Consider the following 25,894-nt stretch of genomic DNA (forward strand, 5'->3'; position numbering starts at 1 on the left):
TGGTAATTGTCAAAGACCAGTCTTGTCACTTGGTGTATCTCAACATATGCATAAAATAACAAACCTGTGAAAATTTGAGCTTGATTGGTCGTCGGAGTTGCGAGATAACTATGAAAGGAAAACACCCTTCACACGAAGTTGTGTGGTTAGATGCTTGATTTCGAGACCACAAATTCTAAATCTGAGGTATCAAAATCAAATTCGTTGAAAATTACTTCTTTCTCGATAAATAACAATGTTTTATACTATTAATCTCTCCCCATTACTTGTTACTCAATCGGATAATAATGAAAAAAAATCAACCTTGTCAAACGAAGTTGTATGTTTTCGAATGCTTGATTTCGAGACCTCAAATTCTAAATCTAAGGTCTCGAAATCAAATTCGTTGAAAATTACTTCTTTCTTGATAACTAGCAACGTTTTATACTATTAATCTCTCCCCATTACTTGTTACTCAGTCGGATAATAATGAAAGAAAAATCACCCTTGTCAAACGAAGTTGTATGTTTTCCAATGCTTGATTTCGAGACCTCAAATTCTAAATCTAAGGTCTCGAAATCAAATTCGTGGAAAACTACTTCTTTTTCTAATACTACATTACCTCAGAGGGAGCCGTTTCTCACAATGCTTTATACTATCAACCTCTCCCCATTACTCGTTACCAAGTAAGGTTTTATGCAAACAATTATTTTGAGTACTAATTACCAATAGTGTCCACTGCCGTCAAGGACTGTTTAGGGAAAGTGTTGTCACTGTTAAAAAAAACGTTGTTAATTTACAGTAGTTTGTTTTGTCAATTGGCATTACGGAGGCTACTTTTGTCTACAGAAGATTCAACTGTGATTTTCCACTGTGCATCAACATCAGAATCTCCTGTGATGTGTACTGTACCTTCACAGCACAATCCACTGTAATTGATGTTGGCTAAAATGTAGAAGCTCTGTGGCACAACAGTAGATTTATTTGAAGGATTTTGTTCATCAACATAGTGTTTTGTACACGAACAACTCTCTGTGACAGAACATACACTGCTTTCTGCGCGTTTACGTTGAATCTCTGTTATGTCACATAGGATGACCAATCTTCTGTGTATACACAATGCTTTGTTTTGCTACCTTGACCACCCTCTCATTAATATAATTCAAACAAGAAAATAAAAGACATATCACACACGTTTTATCTCAGTTTCACAAAACATTAACAGTTTTTTCAACTTTAATTGAAATTCACTCAAAATAATGCAACTGTCGTCATAATGTACACAAGGAATAATACTTTTAAATACTTTTTTTTTACATTATAATTTATTGTTTAAAATGACTTAAAGGAAGGGAAATGACCAATTCAATTTTGGTAGAGTCCCCGTGTGATTGGGGGAAAGTTACAAGTCTCTACTCTTGTAAAATGGTGTAAATTGCCATTGTATTCGATAACCATTGCCCCGGAAAGTTATCGAATACAAGGGCCATTTACATCATTTTAAAGTGAGGTTAGAGATATTTTTCCCCACTGATCACATAAGGACTCTATCTATTGGAAAAGAAGGAGTACATCACAAAAATGAATTGCTCATTTCCCTTCCTCTTTAAATAAGTGAACAACTCTGCATGTTTTAACTATTACACATTACCGACTTCAACCAGTCTCTATTGTCCATAAATATTGCATCAATAACAAAAACACGATTCGTACTACGTTTGTGTTCAATTCATAATGGAAATTGTTTCAAGAGAAACTATTAATTAGGGGTAGGTTCATAGACTGGTGATGACCTTGATAACAAATGGTGTAACATTTTCAACCTAAAGACTACTGTTACAAAGATGATCATGGTTGTAAGCATCCTGCGAAATTTTTTGGTCTGAAGTGCCCCTTTATCGAAAATCAATCAAAGTTTGCCAAAAATTTGAACCCCCAAAGGTCGGCTTGAGGCAACTTACATACAGTTTCAAATGATCGGACAATGGAAACACTGGCTCAGTATTTCCAACTTCATAAGTATAGGCCTTTTGTCTAAATTTCTGCCAGTGTGCAAATGTGTACTGAAGGTGATGTTTTTGAATAAAATTGTGTTTTTCACATTGTTTAAAATTACTTAAAAGGGAAGATTTTTTCAGTCTTTAATGATTATACAATTTCAATCTGTCTATTATAAGCATTGCAGCAATAATACTTATAAAAACATTAAATACAGTACATACTTGAACTGGTTCCAAGAGAAAATGTTCATGTTAATTTTGCATCGGTGATAAAGAATTATAATTGTGTGTTTTTATCCATACACTGATGTAGATTATAAGCACTGTATACCCAGTACTGAGTATGCAGTGCTGAACACATCAGTGCATGGAGAAAAACACAGATATTAAGCCCAACAGGGTAACAGCGAACATCTGTAAAAAAAAAATTCCCCCAGTTAGTGTTTTTTTTTTACATGTTTGTCACACCAAGTAAATTTTATGAAATTTCAAAGCTTATTTTTATTTTATTTATTTATTATTTTTTTTTTTTTTTTTTTGGGGGGGGGGTCATGAACTGAGACAAACCTATCCTACTTTATTGCTTGTTAATTCAAGAGTGAAACAGTTAAAAACAGTTAAAGCGTTCACTTTAACAAGAAAACTAGCTAAAACACTCAGGAATTTTGTTACATACACCATGTAGTGCTGTTTAAAAAAAAAACATTCAACTTTAGTGCTATCTGAACTGTTTTACTTCTACACCAACCACATTTCTTCAAAGTCTTTCAGCTTGGTACAAAGTTGTACAACTTTGTTATTGGGCCCTCCTTTGGTGTTGGAGGACCTCTTGCTGCCTCTTTCCGGTCTAATCTTGAACAGCAGTCTGCACATAAAAAAGATACAAAACTGTACATTATACACATCAATCTAATTCTGTATGCCAGTATCCACTTTAAAGTTGATTTGTATGATTATGCTTATTTGTCATACTCGTTGATGGGCATTGTTCTAAACAGATTGTAGTCTTAAAGGAAGTTAACAGTAGTAAATACTCTTGAGGGAAAATGTTTGTTAAAAAATGTTTGTTTTCTTTTTTGACTATTGCTCTTAACCCTGCGCTGCACCATGCCAGTCAAAAGCGTCTATACCCCCCCCCCCATCGTACAGTCAGCTGCAGTACGGTGTGAAATTGCGTGTAAAACTAATTTGGCTGCTCACAAACTCTTCTAACATGGTACCATTAGACTCAAAAACGTTCACTGAATCCACAGAACAGAAAAAAAAAATGCAAACAAAATGTTCATGGGGGGTAAGCACACTCAGAAAAAAAACAACAACTAATTTTTGCAAAAATCCAACTTTTATGCTCCATTACACTATTGCACTGTTTGCTGCAGTACCCTGTAAAATAAGTATTCATTTCGGTTTACACTTGCATGTCTTAAGTCACACAAGTTTGGCAGGTAAACTAACTGGAACAAAAGCGGTTGTATCTTTGTTGGCATTTATGAACAAAATAATTGTGGTTGATTTATTCCAACAATTTTACTGAATTTATTGGATTGTGCACTGTAGACTTAATCACACAGTTAAAGAGGGTCTTTAATGTCAAATTCAATTTTGTGATATACTTATTTTCCAAAAAATGCCTCCTTGGATGGAAAAGACTCATTAGTTGTTGATAATCCAATGACGTCATGTTTCAAATTGAAGTCACGAATGAACCAAAACAACCGGTACAAAAATGAACCCATTTTTCTCTTGAATGATGTCATGTAGGATGTTTTGAACGTTGACAAATTTTGCACTGGAGGGTATCGAATAGAATGGCAATTACACCACTTTAACATGAGGTAAGAGACTTGTAATTTTTTCACCACTCACATGAGGACTATATCTATTGGAAAATGAGTACGTCACATTAAAGCCGCTCTTTAAGTGCAGTTGAACTGCAGTTGTTTCCACTTGGCCAAAATGAAGAATAATACAAGTGCTTCAAAATAATTACCTTTGCATGAACTCAGGAGTAGCTGCAATATTAGGTGGGTATTGTAGATTGAAAACATAGAACACCACGAACCACATCTGAAGACCCTTGAGAAGATCACTGCAATGGAGTAGTGGATTCCTTTCGATGCAGACTGCACATTTTGCGCTCAGGAAGGGGTTGTCACCTGCAGCAGAAACAAGCATTTAAACAAACATCAATTTATTTGCAAATGCAAATAACAAAAGGACCAGTTTAGGTTATAAAATGAGGTATTTTTTTTTACCAAATCTTTATTTACATCTACCCACAGTTAATATTTTTAAGACACACGGGGTAAGTCTAATGAGCATAGGAAATCTGTGGGCTTAAAATGTTGAATCGGTGACATTTTTTGTTGACCACAAAATATTGCAGTATTTTTCAGATGATCCAGGGTGTGGGAGATTAAGTTTTTAAGAAAAATGTTGGCAAGTTCACTTTACAATTTCAAATATGAGCACAAAGCTGTAGACAAAATGTCTTATTGGAAACAATAAACCATCTGATTTAAGATTGATTTTATTAAGTATGGGAAACACCATAGTTCCATCAGTAATACTATACTTATCCTTGTAAGCATATGCACAAAAATTTAAGTATGATTGATTTTCAACTCAAATGTACTTCAGGTGAGAAAATTATCATTCAATGTTCAAGTTATTATTAATGGTTAAATTAAATTGGGAAACTAAAATGTCAGTTATTTTCGAAGGTATTTTTTACCTGCATAGGCCAGTACAGGGCTATCCGTGTCACAGTCAAAGTCAGAGCTTCTTGCAGTTTCCTTTATACAGAAAGAAAAAGAAAACAAATCACAAACATGTATATTATTCAAAATATATAAATACCAGAGGCCATTTAAAACATTGGTAATTACCATGACACTGCTATACTTTGTGTCCCTTTAAGCTGTTGTCAGCATTTCTCATAACAAGAGCATACAAAACGCGATGAATTTTTCACTGGTTATTTCATGATATTGAAAAGTAAGGGTTTAATATTGATGTTGTACTTGTACCTTTTGTCTATAAACAAATGCCGAATATATCTGGTTAAGTCAGAACTGGAAGATGTTCCCACTTGAAAAGTATTTAAAGAAAACTTTCAACTGATCCATTAGTTATTAAATAATTGGCGCACTACTTGAGATCGCGGCACAGTTTTCATTAACGGAAATTGGTCCAGCGCGCGCAGCGCCCTCTAGCGGTTGTGACCAAACCTACTACTACAGAACAGTACTACACAGTACTACTACTAGCAGTAGCACTCAATCGACAAAAAGATACAAACAAAATGGATCGTCACTTACTATACCATTACCAGACCAGAGGCCGATTTCACAAAGATCTCAAATTGATCGTAACTTCAAATCAATCGTAGTTGCTAAGTAAAGTGTGATGTCACAATACAAATCTCTATGGTGATACTGAAAATTTGTCATGCGATGAATTTTATTGCTTTGTGAAATCGGCCCCTGGCATGCCAGGCTAAAAAATGTGTTTTAATGCATCCTCATCTGCTCATATGTTCACCACAGTGAGTTTAGTATAAATCAGCTTGCCAACCAAGTAAAAAAACAGTAGTAAGGTTAATAGGTAGGCCTAGGCCTAGTGTAGGAATTTTTAGTATAAAAAATTGTGACTGAAATAATCACATTCATTTTCATTTTACTGAATTAATTTGCTGATTTTTAGTTGTAATGTAATGTTACTAAGAGTAAGACATCTGTGTATTGTCAGTCAGATGATCGACTAGACATGTTGTAAAATACTACTAGTAAACTAGAGCCAGAGGGTAGGCTAATTTTAATTAACTGAAATTGGAAAGCTAGTAAAGCAAAAGACAAGACATTTCCAGAACCAGAAAAACAACTTTATAATTCATGTCCATGGACCATGGCAAACAACAAATCATCCCAAATCCACATGCAGCCTGTCTGTGTGTGTTGTGTTGACGTTATGCATGCACACACACAAACACACACAATCTGTCATCTATCACGTCTATCATCGATCTGACGATCGTCTGTCGCTAAACATGATAAATTTTCCAATTGTCATATTTTATGTTCAAGCCTAACGAGCGTTAGGCTTATGTTAACCATGTGACTTACAATAATAGTAATAATATTCATATTAATAACACAGAATAGTGTTCTTAATCTTACCTGTAATTTTTTTGTCGTGGAAACTGATCAGCAAAGGTCAAGTACAAACTCTTCCAAAAGTTAAGTGAGCGCACAATGTGACGTGATGGTGGAGAGAGCGCACGCGCACAAACGACGGCGGAAGATCCAGCCGGTCTGAACCAGTTCCTGCTGATCACTTTTTCCCCTTTTTGCCGCGCACACACACAGAAGACGACAAGAACTTCGTAATGGTACCCGTCTTCTCTTTGTTTAATGCAAAAATTTGAGGGCCACCAGGGAAAAATCACTGTAGTGTGATACGCTAGGGGGGACGATCTCTGTTAAATGATTTTTTTATCAATGAACCAAGGAAAGTTCAGAGCTTTCTAGTCCGACACCACAATGTTCCTATGATAGTAAATGCAATGCTTTTTTACATGAGTAGGGGCATATCCTGTAATCTTCGGACGAAAATTAGCTCTAGGCTACTAGGGCCTACGAGTCTTCATTCCAATTTTTACTTTACTGAGTAGCCTACACCACACATGCCCGCCCGCGCCACACCGATGATGAGGGCCGTAGTTTTCCCTTTCCAGCACTGATATTAAAGCCTAAATCCGCAGTTTATTATAGTGGCTAAGAATGGAAGGCAATTAGCTGCTATATCAGAGTGCAGTTAGTTCTGTTAGAGGACAACCCGGCTGTTCAGAAACAGCAGAATGTGTCAAATCCTCAAGGGTTCACTGTACCGTCACAAAATGTTCCTACAACAGCAGACTTACTTTAAATTTACAGAGAATAGGAGCACACTGTTTAGAGACTGCATATGTTTTGTATATTCACAGAGAAATAGGAAAACGGCAACTTCTGCTGTTCATTTTTGATTCTTTCCAACAAAAAAGCTACTGTGAATTCACACAAATTTTTTACAGTGTAATGCCGACACTTGGTACCTCTGTTTGGGTTAAGAACCAACCCACTACACAGATACCGATATCCCAAGGGTTTGTTCCACTAGGAATCCCCTAAACACTGCGCCATCCATTGTCCTCACCTCAACAGCCGTTTATTGTGAATCCTGGTGGGTCATCACCCCACTTTAGCCCTTTTCACACTACATGCATTTACCGGGAAAATTCCCGGGAATCGTTTTTTTCGATCTGTTCACACTACAAAAACATTCCCGGGAAATAGCTTATTCCCGGGAAATAGCTTATTCCCGGGAAATAATAAACCCTGCTCAGTGGTAGGGTAAAAGGAGTTAACCCTGGGGAAAAACGTTTTTTTTACCGGGAAAAGCAGCTAGTGAAAACGAAAGCGGGTTTAACTTACCCAACCTTTTGCTTCCACTGTGTTGAGACGTCATTAATCTCGAAAGGTCACAGACGTCAAAAATAGCGCGCCAAATAATTCGCGCGGTAACAATAGCCCTTTTTTGTTTCCTCCTTCTGAAAGTGTTAACATTTACGTACGAAAATAAAAGTGAATTACATATGTAGTATACAAATAAATATAATTTATGAATTCAAAAAATATACCACGTGAATGGAATAGGAACAGAATAAAAAGTTGGCGTGAACAAGCTTCCTTCTCGTACACACGACAGGTGTGTATGGTATTTCTTATTTACATGTACTTGGCCGTTGGTGGACTTGTGTTGCCCATGAGTCAGATTTTAGTTCTTCTATCGACATTGCTGTGTACCACCTGACAGTTAATATTTTAGTTCAATTGTTTTGCTCAATTTCTTACGATGGGTAGAAGTGACCGATGGAGTCATGATGAAATTTTGAAACTAGTTGCATTTTGGGCCGACGATGCAGTCCAAAACAGCTAGATGGGCATAGCCCTTCAAGAAACGGGAACTTTTTGTCAACATTGGCTGACTGCCTTCGTGGTGCTGGATATAAACGGACCCCTGCCCATTGCAGAAAAAACTGAAAACCTTGGGAAAAAGACTATATGTCGGTAGGATGTAAGTTTTGTTTTTCAATCCCTAAATATTGTCTATTGCATAAGTGTTCTCCTGCAAAAAAAAATGCTAGCCAATATGGGGTTAAAGCCTATTAAGTGTTCATTCTTTGAACAATGGAAAAACAGCACTATTGAAGATGGAAAGGAAGATTGCTTCTTTTTCTTTTACTTCTATTGTCAGATTGTGCAAAATCGACCATGCGATATTTTTTCTATAAAACCTTTATTTACCTTGGCCCTAACATCATGGACATTATTATGCAATCTTTCGAAAATGCCATTCAGAAAGTTAGACCAGATTGACCTTTGACCAATACTTCCAGTGAGTGCCATGAAACCCGTCATTCGCACGACAAATTCCATCCGATTGTTTTACCGCATGTCTTTAAAACACTGTCACAGCAGTCGTCTTTTCCTGCAAGCCGTCAGCGACGTCTTCCCCGAATTGCAAGACTTCTTCTCCGCCGTAATCAAACAAATATTGGTATAACAACCCGCAAATACACAATGTGCAGCCATTTGGATCGCATTATGGCAATGCTTTTGCAGCCGGCCGCGTGGCATTGTGGGAACGGACTTCCGTCCACTAACATTGGTAACTTCCACATGGGCTGACCTGTTTACCACATTTCCTGGGGTTTGATCGTAAGTGTGAAACGACCGTGCATATTCCTGGGGGAAAAAATGTTACAAACTCCAGGGATTTTCCCGGAAGTATATTTCCCGGGAAATAGCTCTGTAGTGTGAAAGGGCTTTAGTCACACCTAGTACAATTTTACTCATTAAAACAAAATAGTATAATAAACATTGATAATGTATACCCTGTTGTTGGAAGTTGAATAAATATAATATCTTTGTTTCATGTGAATAGAAGCTGTCCGAACTTATTCCTTTACCTTCTGTTTCGCATGTCTTTAAGGAATTGCCCCTTTATTTAAAGTATTATTTATTCTAAATTAATCAATACCTCAGACAGTTTCTCTATCCCTATTGGTGGAGAGCGCGTCACGTGGGGTGTTTAAACGGTTGTTAAAGGCGGTGGACACTATTGGTAATTACTCGAAAATAATTATTAGCACGAAACCTTACTTGGTAACGAGTAATGGGGAGAGGTTGATGGTATAAAACATTGTGAGAAACGGCTCCCTCTGAAGTGCAATAGTTTTCGAGAAAGAAGTAATTTTCCACGAATTTGATTTCGAGACCTCAGATTTAGAACTTGAGGTCTCGAAATCAAACCATCTAAACACACACAACTTCGTGTGACAAGGGTGTTTTTTGCTTTCATTATTATCTCGCAAGTTCGATGACCGATTGAGCTCAAATTTTCACAGGTTTGTTATTTTATGCATATGTTGAGATACATCAACTGTGAAGGCTAGTCTTTCACAATTACCAATAGTGTCCAGTGCCTTTAAAGACCAGCTGGAACTGTTTATAACCGGGTTGTTTTCAGATATGTTTAGATGCATAAATAACTACGCGCTAGTTACGGGCGATGCGGACACTATCGGTGAGTCGCCTTTTAACCAAAACGGCATTGAATTGGAATAAAAGAGTATAGTGACTCGTTCCGTTTTAAATCTCGGCTCGGGCCTTTATCGCACGGTCACGACCCTGTCGGTTTTAAACGGCAGTTTAAGAATTCGTCGCTACCCTTTTATTCCCTTTTTAGTGATAAATCCTGTGTCTTTCCGTCCAACGGATCCGCGTACCTATCTGCTAGCAGCCGGTCGCTGACAAGGGTTTTAGGGTGTCAGAAGTTCTAGTAAAATCACCCACTTGTATGGTATCCCTCCTTTCTGCTCGCCGTCATATACACACACATGGATTCCCATTTTTATTAATAACAACATATTTTTCTTCAACTACGATATTCAGTAACAAATGCATCATTTAAACCATACCATGAAATATTGGGAAGTTCTTCAACAGAAGTACGTAACATACCGTTATGTTTAAAGCTATGAGTTAACTGGTGTAAACGTTGACTTGTTTTTTAAACAAACCAGAAGTGTTTTTGCCCATGACAAGGGTGTTTTTTCTTTCATTGTTATCGCGCAACTTTGACGACCAGTTGAGCTCAAACTTTCATACTCCTTGTTTGAATCTGTTTTAACCAAGTGCAACTAATTAGTTGCGTGTAAAAGACGAGAAGTAGTCAATAAATTCAAAAAGGGAAATTTAATAAGCTCAGTAATAAGCAAAAAAAATAAATTTAACTTAAAGACTTCACAAAGCAAGCCGAACAATCTCATAACATTATATAATATCGTGATTAATAATTTTTCATTTGTTACTCGATTTCACGAGCTGTATACAACCCTAATTTTACATGTTGATTGTCGTTAAAAAAAAGATGGTAAATGTTTGACATAAAGAGATCTGGGCCCAATTTCATAGAGCTGCTTAAGCAAAAATATTTGCTTAAGCAGAAGCATCCTTGCTTAGTAAAATCAGATTACCTGCCAAGACTCCACTCAATTGTTATGCTAAGTAAACAACAGCTAAATACCAGTCACAAGCAAGATATATGGCATGACATTTTGGCCAGTAACATGTGTAAAATAAGCGAGCTATTTTCGTGCTTAAGCAAATTTTTTGCTTAAGCAGCTCTATGAAATTGGCCCCAGGGCTAATTAAGTTTTAAAAATTTACTTAAACTTTTCAACGGGGAGATTTCCCCAGAATGCCGTTACCTGTTATGGGTTACTCACCACACTAGGGCTAGCTTAAATTCGGCTTCTTATTTTCATCTCGGAAAACTTGAGTGAGCGGTAATTGTTAAAGCTATTCCACATGAATCCACCCAGACGGCTGTATTCGGCATAGTGGAAATAAAGCCCGTTCAGATTGGACGAAAGACAGAACCTGAACCACCAGCCCCCTGGATACTCATGTGCGCAGTTGCCTACGGCATTGACGTCGTTGTCTTTGTCTTTGGTCGTGAAACCCATTCTCTGGTGGGATTTTAACCCGTCAGCTGAAATATAAAAACACGAGGTCATAGTCATAAAACTACAGGTATGAGATATAGGATACAGAGGGGTAAGTATGAATTGGGCTCTTATGTTGCCTAGGTTATAACCACAATGCACAAACTGAGAGGATTCTTTTGTGAGAGATGTGAGATAATTCTAACAATCCGACACAGCTTCAGTTGCAGGGCCTATTTGACAGAAGAGTATGCCGCCACATGAGTACACCAATCACTCTTACCATGTACGTACATGATGAGTCCAACATTAATAGTGTACGTACATAATAACTTCATGTACGTACACGATAGGTTCCAAAACTGATCGTGTACCCTCCGTGATAAGTCTAAACAAATATCGTGGATAATAAATACATGATAACTTACTGTGTAAAGTTTACATAAATGATAGATCCAAACGTATCATGTACTTATGCGATAAGTCCCAAACGAACATGATGCACGATATGTTATTGTGTACGTACACGATAAGTTAATAGGGTTTAATGCGTAACGCAGTAAACCGATTTAACACCAGGAAATATGCATAATTATAGTCAGGTTGCACAGTCGGGGCTATAAGCGGTTGGGATTGTCAGGGCGCATTCAGACGTGGTTCCATTGTTCTTTTCAACCAACCAAAGCAATGCATTTGGGGAAAGGGTGCTTGTCTTTCTGGGAACCGTCATTGAATATTCTGCCACCGAGGAGTTAAGATAGATTGTATAGTTTCGCAAAATTCGGTACCTTCTTGGCAACTCGCTGGATGTGGGAACCGCATTGAAGAAATCCAAGTGATACCTGATGAGGAGGGCGAAGATGGGCGGCTACAGAGAGTGGTGAAGCCGATGGCTTACTAGCCGGGCCAATCGGGTGAGTCGCTACATTTTCAGACCTAATGCTGGGGCAAGTACAGCCCCAACAGTAACGCTAGTAGGTAACACGAGTACCGTGAATACGGAAAGGTTTCAAACATCTAGTATGTATAAAGGGCCAATAATTGCGAACATCCCACAGATTAATAGTCAGGATATTTCACGGCCTTTACACGTAACTCGGGGTATAACGGGCCAACATTCTCAAAGCATGAGTACAGGTACACAAGGACAAGAAAGGGCGGACAATCATAATTTTTCTGGCAGCTTGCCGTTTAATATGAAAGTTAGTCAGAGCTTGTGTCAGTCAGGCCAATCAGGAATAAGTAAGCCTAGTAGTTTAGTGTACAACTTGGCAAACTCTAGTCAATATTCAGGGTATTCCATACATAACAGGGATGGGGCATGTAGTAGGTTAGGAGGGACATCATCTTCAATAGAACTGGGTGGTGCCCAACTTTCAAATGCAGGGTGCAAAATAAGTACAGTAGGGAGCAGTAGCATGTTTGGGTCCATTGATTGCACAGCGGGCTCTTGAAGCGTACCGATGGCGGATAACATGCAGCTTATGAATTAACCATCAACTCCCTTTAATCCATTGATATCGGTTTGTAGCGAATTGGGCGAGGGCCTACCGCTAACCTTAAAATTTTTAAGATTATTCATAGCGAGTTTGTGGATTTTGCTGTGATCTTATAAAGAAGAGTGACCCTATAGTAGTACAAATAGCCTACCGCTAACCTTAACATTTTTAAGATTATTCATAGCGAGTTTGTGGATTTCGCTGTGATCTTATAAAGCAGAGTGACCTTATATTAGTACAAATAGCGGTCAAGACAATAATTCTTGCTGGCTGTAAACGAGGGGGGTTTTATAATATGGAAAGATAATAAACACAGGCGTCCAATTACTTCTACACATTACATGGACCTCTGCATTTTTTTACTTATGTAGCAGTGTATTTGCGAGCTCATCTCCATAGAACACAGAATTATTGAAATATTGTCAGATCGTACGCACAGAGAGCAGCAGCTCGTCCAATAAGGGGGATGGCGCACTTTTAGAATGAGGCAGCAATTAACACCAGTTAGATCATGGGCATAATTGACGATGAATTATGGGCATTGCACGTCACAGCACCATGTGTTAATCAAGCTCTAGAACAAAGTGTACATAAAGAATAGAAGGGCAATACCAAGTTTCATTATGACCTTTCGGAATGATTGATCATTATTAGGCACTAAATGGCCAGCTTCCATAAATCAAGGGGTAGCCTACTGCATAATATTAAAATTAAAGACCTTTGCATTTTCTTCCATTTGTACATACGTATCTGGTATTTCATATGTTTAATGAATAGGGTATAGATGGCCTTAGCTTTCGATCCAAACCGGACCTAGTTCAGAGGCATAAAACAAGTACAAACAAATACATATCCATTCCTAGAAAAAGAGAGGGGAAATGGATTAAATGAAGAATGAAGCGGGAAAGAAAGAAGCGGGAAAATAACAGCCAATCAAAGTTTCTATTTCAGAAACAATTGGTGGCTATGAACCAATACGAGTAGAGTGGCGAGGACAAAGGAGGTTTCATATGAAAGGATGGATTACTGGACCATAAAAGTGGTAAAGGCATTGTTCGTTAACAATGCAGGGAAACATGAAAGGGTAGAATTAGAGAACAAGTTGCATCATGACGCAATTAACAATGGTCAATTAATAGAGAAAAGCAAGATAAAAGGTACGATGGTATTAAAAATAGGTATGAGGGACCTGTGGAAAAAAGAAGGGGGGGTTCCTTACATGAGATAGTTATTGTAACAAATATATAGGACAACTTTAAAAAATTAATTTATACTTGAGTTACAGAATATAAACAACATTATAGTTCTCAAGCAGAAGTGAAGTGGGGGTAACGGGAAGTTATTTAACACCAGTGTTTATGTTTAGTCCAAAGGGCTTGACTGTCTTGAGTTGGTGAATCCAGTGTGATTCTCTATGCTTGCAGTTATATTTCATATGTTCATAAATTGCACAATTGGGAGGATCCCACGGGTAGTTTCATTGTTTCTAAGATGAAAGAGGATTGTAGACGCTTGGACCCTCGGCAAGATTCAAGATGTTCCATTACATTTCCAGTGCTGAGCAGTCTGGTTTGTATTTTACCGCCAGTCTGCAAAATATTGAATTATTCGGTTGGGTCCTGGGGCGAATTAGAATAAATCTGCTTTATACTTGTTATGTATAAAGAGTTACACGGTTCAATGGTTTGGCGGGAACATTGAATAGGACTGGGTGCGGTACCCAGGGTAAGGCTTATCTGGCTATGCTATCAATATACACGTTAAAGCTTTGTTAATTAATTTTTTTTTCTTAGTCGTTATATAGTTTAAGTATCATCGGTAACAGTAGCAGCTACCATAGCTTAGCAGGGAGGTCAGTACTAGCTTGAACCTGAAAGCGTTGATTTGCATAGATCAGGTGTACGTTTCCAATATCGGTTGGTTTTTAGTATCTGGCGGTCAACACAGCACTGATGTTCCATGGCAATGACACGTTGTGTCGTAAAAATGTCGGTACAAAATGTAACGAACAATGGAGGCGGGCTAAACCGTAAAGCTTACGTATATGAACAACAAAGGCGCATGATTAAAAATTATCAGTTGATCCGGTTATTCAAGTTACAGGGTGTAATTATTGTCAGTGAAGACGAAAATTCGGTCGTTACAAAAAGTAACAAACATTATAATGTGGGACTAAACGTACAGAGTATGTACATGAGATGAGAAGACGCATGATTAAAAATGATTGAGTGATCCGGTTATTCAAGTTACAGGGTGTAATTATTGGCAGTGAAGATAACAATTCGTAAAGTGGTTACAAAAAGTAACAAACATTATATTGTTGGATTAAAATGTAACAGAGCATACACATGAAATGACAACATGCATAATTAAAAATAGGTTCAATTACAGGGTGTAATTTTTACAGTGAAGACAAAAATGTTCGATGCAAACGTAGAAGAGTGTGAAGATGAAAAGAGAAGATGAATGATTAAAAAGTAATCAGACATCTTCATCCGGTTGCAGCATAGCTTGCAGACATACCATATTTGACTTATATGACCTTTATTAAAGTAGCATAGTAAATGTTTAAAGTATAATCAGCATATGAAGTTCTGCTGTTAAAAGCAGCATTCTTGGTTGCCCTTTTCGGTTATTCTGAGGGTGAGTGAGTTTACAACTCACGATGGCAAATTCCCGGGCGTTGCGTATTGGTGATATTTCCTTTAATCAGGAAGGGAATTTGCAAGTAGTTCTAAGATATTCAAAAACGGATCAAGTGGGTAAAGTTCAATCATTTCTATTGACAGGAATGCCAATACTTCACTGTTTGTACATTGAGGGGGGACCCTATCGTCAGCCAGACAAGTTAATCACATCTTAAAGTAGGGATTAAGGCCATCAGGTAAACCCCACACCCTTTTCAGTTCATAGTTGCAGGATATGTTTGGGGTTCGGGAGGAACAAATCAAAAGTATGGGGAGATGGAAGTCTGGAGCACTTGAATCCTACATTAGGCCAGACTTAATGTTTTCAATTGTCTAAAAGGGTGTAGCTTGTAGCAAGGTCATAAATAAGCAGTGTAGACAACCGCTTCTTTAGTTGGCATATTGCTGTTTAAAGCCATTGGAACCTTTCGGTACAGAAAAAAAAAAAAAAAAAGTTCACAGATTTACAAATAATTTACAGGGTTTACAGAAGGTAATGGTGAAAGACTTCTCTTGAAATATTAGTCCATGAAATGCTTTACTTTTTGAGAAAACGGTAAAACAATATAAATTCTCGTTAACGAGAATTACGGATTTGTTATAAACACATGTCATGACACGGCGAAACGCGCGAAAACAGGAGTGGGTTTTCCCGTTATTTTCTCCCGACTCCGATGTCCGATTGAGCCTAAATTTCCACAGGATTGTTATTTTATATATAAGTTGTGATACACGAAGTGTGGGACTTGGACAATACTTTTTACCGAAAGTGTATAATGGCTTTAAGATAAATAATCATTTACAAGATTGGTGAATGTTGAGTTGGTTGTTAACAAATTGTGTACAACATTTTCAACTACATACAAGACTTTGACAAGATAAAATATTGGTCAGAACAGATTACCCAGGCTGTTTTTCTTTGAATTTGTTTTTATACAGATGTGTATCGGGGACAGTATCATTCGCCACAGCAGCGGCACAGTGGTGGTACAGTGACATGGAAAGGCGTGTCTGGGGCACGCCTGGACGGCTGGGACTAGGCTCAGGAGATACGGCAAAAGGCGAGGTCCGACGACAATAGTGTTACATCTAAGGACCAAAGATATCTTGAAGGAAAATTCGGGACAGAGTAGACATAGGGTAAAGAGAGCCTAAAGGTAATTAGGAACATCCTACCCAACACACGGTTAATTTGGTCAGACATTTTGTTAAGGGTGAAGTATCAAGGTAAAGTTAAAGGAGGGCAGAAAAACGCTGCACTTGGGATTTAAATATGTATGCAAAGAAGATACTTCGGGAGATGCAAAACGCACCTGTTATAAAACACCCCCATCTCATTAACCCTTCCCGGAAGGTGCGTACTGGAAAGACATGATTCATTTGGTTCCATCAAAATTGATCAGACGGGTTGAGGTTCTCCACTTCACACTCGGAGAAAGTTTTATAAAAAATAAAAAAAAATAAAAAAAAAGGGGGGGTGTTTGGGCAAATTTTTATATCAAAATTTGCTTTGGCGGTAAGTTTAGGTTGTTCCTATACACAGCCTGTGAGGAAGTGGTAAATTAATTTATGTGAATTGATATGGATAAATATGGTGGTAATAAAATGATGTGATTGTATATAAAGAAGTAGATTAATTTGGTACCTTCTTGGCAACTCGCTGGAAGTGGGAACCTCATTGACCCGGAGTTTTCTCCAGTCAATGAGTGCATTTATAATTATTATAATTGTAATTAGTCTGGTACCTTCTTTGGCAAATCGCCGAGAAGTGGGAACCTTTGCGGATTGGAAATTTACCGTTCGCAAAGTGAGGAATTGGGACCCTTTGCGAATTGGTCGCAAAGTGTATTATAATGGGAACTGGTATACTTCTTTATGAGTGTGGATATCACTGGATGGAATTAAATAAAGGGAAATCCCTTATATTATTATGAATTGGCGTTTTACCACGGAATTCAGAGTACGGAATAAATTAACTCTTGGCAGAGTTCACTACAACAACAAATCCTTGTGTCTGTGTATATTTATCAGGTGGTAATGTGTACGTACACGATACGAGAGATATTTTGTGTATCTTTCGGGCGACCATACGCTTCAGAATCTTTACTATTCCTATTCAGTATAAATTGCTTAAGGCAAGGCATTCTGTAAGTTACCCCTCCTTGGTTGGCATCAGAGAGTTTCCGTTTGACAACGGATGGTTCTGGTGACGGTCAGTAGTTTTCAGCCAAACGTTGTCGTTTTCAGCAAAACGCAGATTCATCCGAAGTACTTTCGTAGAAATTTAGGGACGACCGTCCTCAAAGCCGACGCATGCGCAGATTATGCCAAATGTCACCATATCCTCCGTAGAACCATTCGTCGTCAAAAACGAAAACTCTCTACAAAGGCGCTTCTGATTAAATGTATCACTGCCTTAAAAAGTGAGTTCGTCTTACTTGCATTTCCCGTGTAACCCTCCACTCGCAGCATGTAGTTCTCACTCGCATCAGCGACGGTGAAGGAGTCATACTTGGCATACCCGGTAACCTGATCGAAATCTTGAACATCCACGCGTAGTTGGTACTCGCCCTGAGCGGTCAGAAGGTGCAAGTTGTCATTACCGAGCCAAAACTCTCCATCTACATTCCCAAAGCCACGGCTGTAGCTGGCATAGTCCAAAGAGAAATCTACACTGCCGTCCTGGCGCCGCTGGAACACCTAAAAGTTCACACAATATATTTAGAAGTTGTAAGTTTGTATTGAATTTGCGACGTCATTCATTCACTACAGCGTGTTATCTTACCGTCCATCCACCACCGTCTGTTTCCATATCACAATACACCTGGAAAGCCTGACTGGAGCGTAGAGGTCGTACCATGTACACACCGCTCACCGACGCACCGATCGCAAGAATATCAGAACAATCCCGTGGGAACACATCTGTTGAGGTAGGGAAAAAACAAAACATAAACCCTCAGATACATAACTGCTAAAATTTTAACTGGACTTTAGGTGTTTTGGAAGAAACTAAGGGATTTTCAGTCCTGTATTGCTTTGATTGGACGCTCCGGAGCTTTAAATTGAGCCTGCCATTGAGATAGAATAGCCCTCATCTGTAACAGGCCCTTTTCGCGGGCCTAGAAACCTGTACCCAAACTTCATTATAATACTGACTTCAAAACTCATTTTAAACCTGACACTGGAAACGGGTTAATAACTGAAAAGAAAAAGAAAATTTGCTGTTAAGTTCTTGAGATCTGGTCCAACTTTTTGTCGACCCATAAATAAAGTTCAAACAGGGGACATGGTAAACCCAATTTTAATATTCAATGATCATCGGGTCTATAACTAAAAACTACTTCCGGTTGACCCTCAACTAAAGGTCAACATGGGGTGACGGTAACCAGAGTTCAACCGTCATTGCTCAAAGGTTCTGGAACTAAAAAGAAACTGATAATGGCGTATGTGCTTCATGAGATAATTAGGTCCCACTTTCGTTTGACCAGAAATAAGATCAACACGGAGCCATGGTAACACCCGAGTTCAATCTTCAATACTTATGGGTTTTAAAACTGAAAGGAAATTTAACTATTTTGGTGTATAGTGCTTGAAATTTGTGTTCGACTTCCGGTTAACCCGGAAGTAAAGGTCAATTTAGGGTCATAGTATCCCAAGGCTAATCTTCAATGATCAAGGGGCTCAAAACTGAAAAAGAAAATTGTACATTTAGTTTATGAGATAACTAATGTTTCTCTCCTGGTTGACCCGGAAGTAAAGGTCAAAGTGGAGTTACGGTAACCAAGTCAACTTTCAACGCTCAAAGGGTCAAGAACTGAAAATAAATTGAAGATCGGTTGTGTAGTTTCTCCAGATAATTGTCCCACTTCCGGTTGACCCGTAAGTAAAGGTCAACATGGGGTTAGGCGAACCAAAGTTCGATATTCAATGCTCAAAGAATCTATTACTGTAAAGAAATTGAAAATCGGTTGTGCAGCTCTTGAGATATGATCCCATTTCCGGTTGACTCTGAAGTCACATGGGGTCACGGTTACAAACAAGTTTTAAAATCGGCTGGGTATTTTTTGAAGATATGATGCTACAAAGATTGAGTATTTTACACATTTAAATGAAGATCTGGTGGTTATTATAATAATAAGCTTTGAATTACAATAATATGAGACCCAATGACGTCACAGTAACGCCAATGTGTTTGTCATACCATCTTCATACAAACCAATCCGTTAATGCTGTAACTTAACCCAATCCTATACGCTTACCTCCTTCAGTCGTGGTCGCAAATTCATCAGTTGCATCAGAATCGTCAGTTTCGGAGGTATCTACAAAAAAAAGTAAAAGCAAGAGGACTTTAAAGTCACCTGTAAGTGGTACTTCGTCAAAATAAACCTTTTGTCACCAAGATTATAGGTTTTTAAGAGTGAAATGTGAATAAACAATTAGCTAAGGTTCTAAAAAAAATAGCTCTAATTTTATTCACTAATTTAAGATTAGGCCCAGACTCGTTAGGGCGCCGACCGATGACGATCGAGGGGTGGGACCGAGATGAAATACATCACTATCCAACCGCCATTTTGGACGAATCCAACGCGAAATTCAAATATTCATCTTCGCAAAAACATTCGTCACTCTGTAAGAGCAGGAATACGAAGTGCTTCCTAATGCTACTCTCACACTAGGGAGAATGGAAATTTGCTTACGAACGGAAATATTTAACAATCGTTCAAACTTCGCAACATTCGCCGTGTCCTCGTAAGCGTTGGTAACAAATTCGGTACGTTCACACGTCATTCTCCACCTACTTATGAAATCGGTCACTTTATGCTGCTCTCACCACACAGCAAATATGCTAGCGAATATGCTAACGAACTCCTTATTTGACAATCGCTCAAACTTTGCAACATTCGCCGTATTTTCGTAGGCGTTGGTAACAAATTCTACCTTCACAATTTATTCCCCACCTCCTTACGAAGATCGGTCAATTTAGAAACCGGTTTCTTAGTGTCAGCTAAGTTTCTGCTATCAGAAAAGCAGAAAAGCAAGTTGGACGTTGTTTCCTGAAGCATTTTACCACTTTTCTGCTTTTCTGCCTGCCTCCCTAACAGTGGATTGAACGTTTTAATTACATCCATTTTCTGCTTTTCTGCTTTTCTGATTTCAGAAAAGCAAATTTTACCTATTCACCTACACTGGTGGTCTTAAAGTGGACATCTTTTTTTTTTGGTTTCCTGGACGCAGAAAAGTGGATTGAACGTTTTAGTTCAATGCCCCTTTTTACTCTTCTGCTAGCCGAAAATCAGATTGGACGTGTTGTTTCACAGTGGCTCAAAAAGGGCAGCCTCTTTATCTGGATTTCCGCAACCCTTTACCGCTCGACAACCCCCTGTAATAAATGGACGCTTCCCAGTCGCGCGGCTTAATTGCCTTTGATGTTCCTTGTCCCGATTATTTGACCCGTCTAAAAGAAAGAACCAACATCCCTCAACAAATACCCCCCCCCCCAACAATAGAGGTATTTGTGTGGAAATTTGAATTTCCCCAATAAACATATAGTTCAGGGGGTGGGGACGCGTGGTCCAGTAGTAGTTGGCATAATGTAGTCACAACCTAGAAAGTTAAAGGGGATTGGGATAACGGGCATTGGGCCCAATATACCAATAAACGAACCAATATACGAACAATATTATTGTTTGGTAGAATCAAATAAACGGCCAAGACTCCACTCGATTGTTGTTATGTTTCAACTCCAATGCCTAAAACTTGTTCACATGTTGACAATTGTTTTTGCTTACTGCCTCCTCTGCTTATACTAAACGCTTAAGTACGGTCTCTGTTTCCTATATACATTTATTTTTTAGATAAATCTTTTTGAGATAAATACTTCATAATATGAATTATTTATCTAAAAATAAATACATATTATAATTATTTTATTATAATTATTTTCCTTGGTTTCTTTTATGTCCTTTCCTTTTGTTACATATTTTTAATTGTTTTATAGTATCAATCTTAGTTTTAATTTTATGTTTTATGTGTATAGTAAAAAAACTGACATTTTATCCTTTTGTTTGATCACCAATTCTAATTGATTTGTGACTGAATGGGCTTACCGCTTTTAAATGTCAATAGTCCTGTTTTTCGTTTACTGACTTAATGTTTTATTTTGTTTAAGATTATAATTGGTGTGACTTTATGACTTAAAGTCACCTGGAAGTGGTATTTTTTCAAAGTAAAGCTTTTGTCACTAATATATGTGTTTTGATGAGTGGAATGTGAATAAACAGTTAACTAAGGTTTTATAAAATCAGTTATTATGTTATTTACAAATTTAAGAGTAGACCCCGGGCGCTGTTCGTGACGTCAATCGAGGCAGACTTTGCCTGTAATGCGTAGAGTAAACACAATTGCAAAGTACATGTACTGACCAAGTCGTGAGTTTTTACGTTTCAAAAAAAAAAAAAAAAAAAGTTTTTTTTTCGGCAATGCCGACCAGGTGTATTGCTGCTGAATGCAGAAAAACACTTTTTGAAATGTACCAACTCACGACTTGGACGTACATGTACTTTGCCTCGATTGACGTCACAAAAGGGGTAGGCGGAGTCAAGCCCCCAAACAACTTTATATATTTTTTAAACATATAAATCGTGACAAACAATTACTCAAAAAGTTGTTTTATTGTTCGTGAGCATATACTCTTATGTTTGAAAGAAAAAACAATCTATTTCCAGGTGACTTTAAATGTATTGTGTAATTTTGTAATTTTACATGATGTTTTATTATATTTATTGAATGAGTGGCCGTGTATAAACAAGTTTAAAAACAGTTACATGAGTTTATAGGCATTAATTTTTCATGCTTTAGCAAATTCTGTGCTTTTAAGCAGCTCTATGAATTGAAATTTGGCTCGAGGCCCGTTATATCCCCGTCCCCTCTCCGTGACTGTCTAGGTTGTAAGAACATTTTCAACTACTACTGGACCCACGCTTGTTTTTCCCCGGTACTTTGTTTATTGGGGAAATTCGAATTTCCATACAAATACCTCCCTCTCTTGTTTGAAGGGCGGGGGGGGGGGCATTTGTTGAGGGATGTTGGTTCTTAATTCTTAAACAGCGTCCATCTGTTACAGGGGGTGTGGAGCGGTAAAGGGTTCCGGGAAACCCAGAAAAGCAGATGTCCACTTTTAGGCCACTGTGTGACAAAATGTCTAATCTGCTTTTCGGCTAGAAAGTAGATTAATTGATTTGCCCCAACGTTCAATCTGCTTTTCTTGTGGTATGAAACCAGAAACGCAGATGTCCACTTTTCGACCGCCAGTGAATGACAAGATGTCAAACTTACTTTTCAGCTATATAGCAGAAAGGAGAAAAGTAGAAAATACACTTAACACAAGACTTTCCATCTGCTTTTCTGCTGTGTTGAGAGCGGAAAAGCAGATGTCCACTTTTCGACCTCCATATAGTCAGCGAATCTTGCGAAGACGTTTATTCGCCGTCGATTTTCGTAAGCATCGGTGACATGGTAAAGCGTGCGTGAAAGTTGGCATCGTTCGTAAAGCCATTGTCAAGCGTTGGTGTAAGCATTCGAAATAAAATAAAACAATCGTAAGATATTGGTAAGGGGAGGGCCGACCGAGGACGATCGAGGGGTGAGACCGAGATAAAAATATTCACTATCACACCGCCATTTTGGAGGTATTCAACGCGAAGTTCAAATGTTCATCTTCGCAAGAACATTCGCCACTCTGTGAGAAGGGCAATACGAAGCGCTTCCTAAATTTCCTAAAGACGGTAATTCGCCATCGATTTTCGTAAGCATTTGGTAAGCCATTGGTACTGTTGGTAAAGAGTGCGTATTATGCGTAAGATATTGGTAAGGAGAGGTTTAAGGACGACAGAGAACATATTCACTAACAAATCGCAACTTTGGGGCGATTTCATCGCGAATTTTAAATATTCATGTTCGCAAGAATATTCGTCCAAGTGTGAGAGTAGCATCAAGCTACGCTCACACTGGGGAGAATATGCTTAGCGAATGTGATTACGAACGGAAATATTAAACATCACTCAAGCTTCGCAACTATTATGTCGTGTCTTCGTAAGCGTTGGTAACAAGTTCGGAACGTTCACAAATTATTCCCCACCTCATTACGAAGATCGGTCAATTTAGAAACCGGTTTAATTTGTGAACGCGGTTATGAAGATACGGCGAATGTTGCTAAGTTTAAGCGATTTTCGAGAATTTCGTTCCGTTTGCATTAAATTATTTGACTTGTGAACGTAACATTCGCTAGCATATTCTCCCCAGTGTGAGAGTAGCATAAACTCAGCACATATTATGAAGACGGTTTTTCGCCATCGATTTGCGTAAGCATTGGTAAGAAATGGTATTGTTGGTAAATATGCAGTATTAATGCGTAAGATATTGATAGGTTGAGGGACGACCGAGAACACTATGAACTATCCAATTACAACTATTTCAAATATTCATATTCGCAAGATATTCACCACAGCGTGAGAGTAGCATTATAGAGTCTATTCTCTGACTTAAACTATTTCCCTCATAGTTTATGTAACAGTTTCAATGAAAAAGAATTCTAACAACTATAGGTAGTCTTATTTCGTATGCGTATGTCAAACGACGGTTTGTCACATTTTAGAACTATTTTACAAAGTATATGGGCATACTTTCTTGCAACATTATCGAGTACAACCTTAATATATTCCTAGAGTAATCTTTCTCATCTGAAAAATGTTTAAGTAAATTGAAAGATAAAATTTGTCCAGCTATGTTTTGTTGCCCATGATATCTTTCAGTTTTGAAAGATAGGAATTTGTAAATTGAATTGTTAAAACTTAAAGTTTTGAATGAATCTACACTCAACTGTAGATTGTGTTCGAATCTACACTTTAGTGTAGATTCGGAGCGAAGTGTAGATTCGTAAAAATAATCTACACTTTCAACATTAGAGTGACGTCACAGAAATAGTCTACAATTAGGGAGTTGCAACAGAACTTACCATTAGTAATGAGTTTCACCAAGGCAGACACTGAGACCTCTAACTCTTCCACTTTGCTTCTTGTTTCTTCCAGCTCAGATGTTATCTTTTCTCGATTATCAGAAGTGGCCACCTGTAACTCGTCTACTTTACCTCTAGTGGCTTCCAGTTCAGTTGAAACAGCTTCTCGAGTTTCAGTCATTGAATCTTTCAACTCTCCCACTTGTTGTATTATGTTCCTTACTTCACCGTTAACCAGATCTAGGTAATCTATAATTACGGCCTTCAGTTTTTCTACAATTACGTCTTGGTCACAAGAACCCGTTGCTTGATTGCTGGAAGATGCACTTTGTCGTGCAGCTATAGACTTCACGATCATAACGATCAAGAGTGAACGGATCAACAACCCCATTGTGCTTAGCTAACACTTCAACAACAAACCTACACGAGTTCTTGACGTTGATCCTCCGCGTACAATGTTCGCAGTGAAATGAGCAAGAACTTGCCAAATCATTATTATGTTTGAGGTAATGGTTCAAACGATTCAATCTTTGTTATCCTCCCTATATATCTACAAGGCTAAACCGAAAACGGAAAAGAAACAGGAAACCGGAACCAGAAAGAGCCTCGTCCTCACAGCTCCGGATGCAACTACTAGGACTCAATAAATAGCTTAGCAGAAGAAACCTTGAAGATATGTAAAATCTAGTTCAGTCAGTTCACTCCACCACAAACAAGCTAAAGCCGTGTCCAATTTGGCATCCACGGCTACAGCTACGGCTACGGCTGTTGTTAAGGGTGTTGCTAAGGACATCCTATATCTCAACGCACAATGATGCGGAAATCTAGCTGTAGCCGTAGCTGAAGCCAATTCTCACACGGCCTAACTGTCTGCATGGATATAAAGATCTTGCAGTAACTTGTAGTCCATGTCTCCCATCAGCTATCAATGTTGTAAACTACACTTATGTAAATGCTAATAATGCTTATGTTAATAACAAAATAAAACGTGTTTGCTTTTTCATTAAGTAATTCAAGAGCTGGCAAAAAAAATATCGCCACCCCCTCGATAACCCCCTTATTTTGTGTCATTACAAAGTGTCCACTGCCTTTAAATCTTACAATAATACTTCTTAGCAAATACTGGTGACCACAGAGGCCAAGCATATAAAAACTCAGCCCTTTTAATAGACAGTAACCCCATTGCCCGTGGAGCATCACAAAGAATTACTAAATCAGCCCTTTTAATAGACAGTAACCCCATTGCCCGTGTACAAAAACATTTCCTAGGTGTGGTGCAATAGATGGTGACATTTCCCACTGAAATACTCAACCAATCAGAGAAGGTCTGAACGTACCAGGAGGTTCAGTGACACAGTCCCTTCCCCGGATATAATTATTAGCATATAATTGGAACTGCAAAGATTTAAATAATACCAAGGGTTGCAAAGATATAAACTAAACCAAGGTTTGTAAGAAACCGCCTCAGTACAGTCAACATTAACAATACCCAGGGGGAAACAAAGGGCAGATAATTGAGTGAAGTAAACTGCAATATAAGTGTTTACACGAGTCATACTGCCTTAAGGGTCAAAGGTCATGCCAATTAGGCATGTCTTGAACAACTGAAATGAACGAGGGATTAACTCCTGCTCTGGCAACCGTATTATGAAGTTTCATATCAAATA

At 38.2% G+C, this 25,894-nt stretch overlaps 1 protein-coding gene and 1 long non-coding RNA gene across 2 annotated transcripts; both read right to left on the bottom strand.

The window, feature by feature from the left end:
- Positions 1-882: 882 nt before the first annotated feature.
- LOC139943342 (uncharacterized) lies at positions 883-6,257 on the bottom strand. The gene is made up of 4 exons (XR_011786807.1): positions 6,158-6,257; positions 4,714-4,774; positions 3,970-4,135; positions 883-2,844 (listed from the first exon to the last, which is right to left on the bottom strand). It is a non-coding gene; the product is annotated as an uncharacterized lncRNA (long non-coding RNA).
- Positions 6,258-7,282: 1,025 nt separating this feature from the next.
- LOC139942595 (ficolin-1-A-like) lies at positions 7,283-24,741 on the bottom strand. The gene is made up of 5 exons (XM_071939452.1): positions 24,228-24,741; positions 19,474-19,533; positions 18,000-18,136; positions 17,653-17,914; positions 7,283-11,075 (listed from the first exon to the last, which is right to left on the bottom strand). The coding sequence occupies exons 1-5, from the start codon at positions 24,616-24,618 to the stop codon at positions 10,825-10,827; spliced, it is 1,101 nt and encodes a 366-aa protein (XP_071795553.1). The 5' UTR covers positions 24,619-24,741; the 3' UTR covers positions 7,283-10,824.
- Positions 24,742-25,894: the final 1,153 nt, after the last annotated feature.

This window comes from Asterias amurensis, chromosome 10, assembly GCF_032118995.1.
Source record: "Asterias amurensis chromosome 10, ASM3211899v1".
In the NCBI taxonomy this organism is placed as follows: Eukaryota; Metazoa; Echinodermata; class Asteroidea; order Forcipulatida; family Asteriidae; genus Asterias; species Asterias amurensis.

Bases quoted from the DNA above. Each gene is read 5' to 3' on its own strand.
- LOC139942595 (XM_071939452.1), bottom strand. From the start codon at position 24,618: ATGGGGTTGTTGATCCGTTCACTCTTGATCGTTATGATCGTGAAGTCT. The intron at 18,137-19,473 runs GTAAGCGTATAG...CTACCTCAACAG, and splicing joins TGCGACCACGACTGAAGGAG to ATGTGTTCCCACGGGATTGT. The intron at 17,915-17,999 runs GTAAGATAACAC...GTGAACTTTTAG, and splicing joins CAGACGGTGGTGGATGGACG to GTGTTCCAGCGGCGCCAGGA.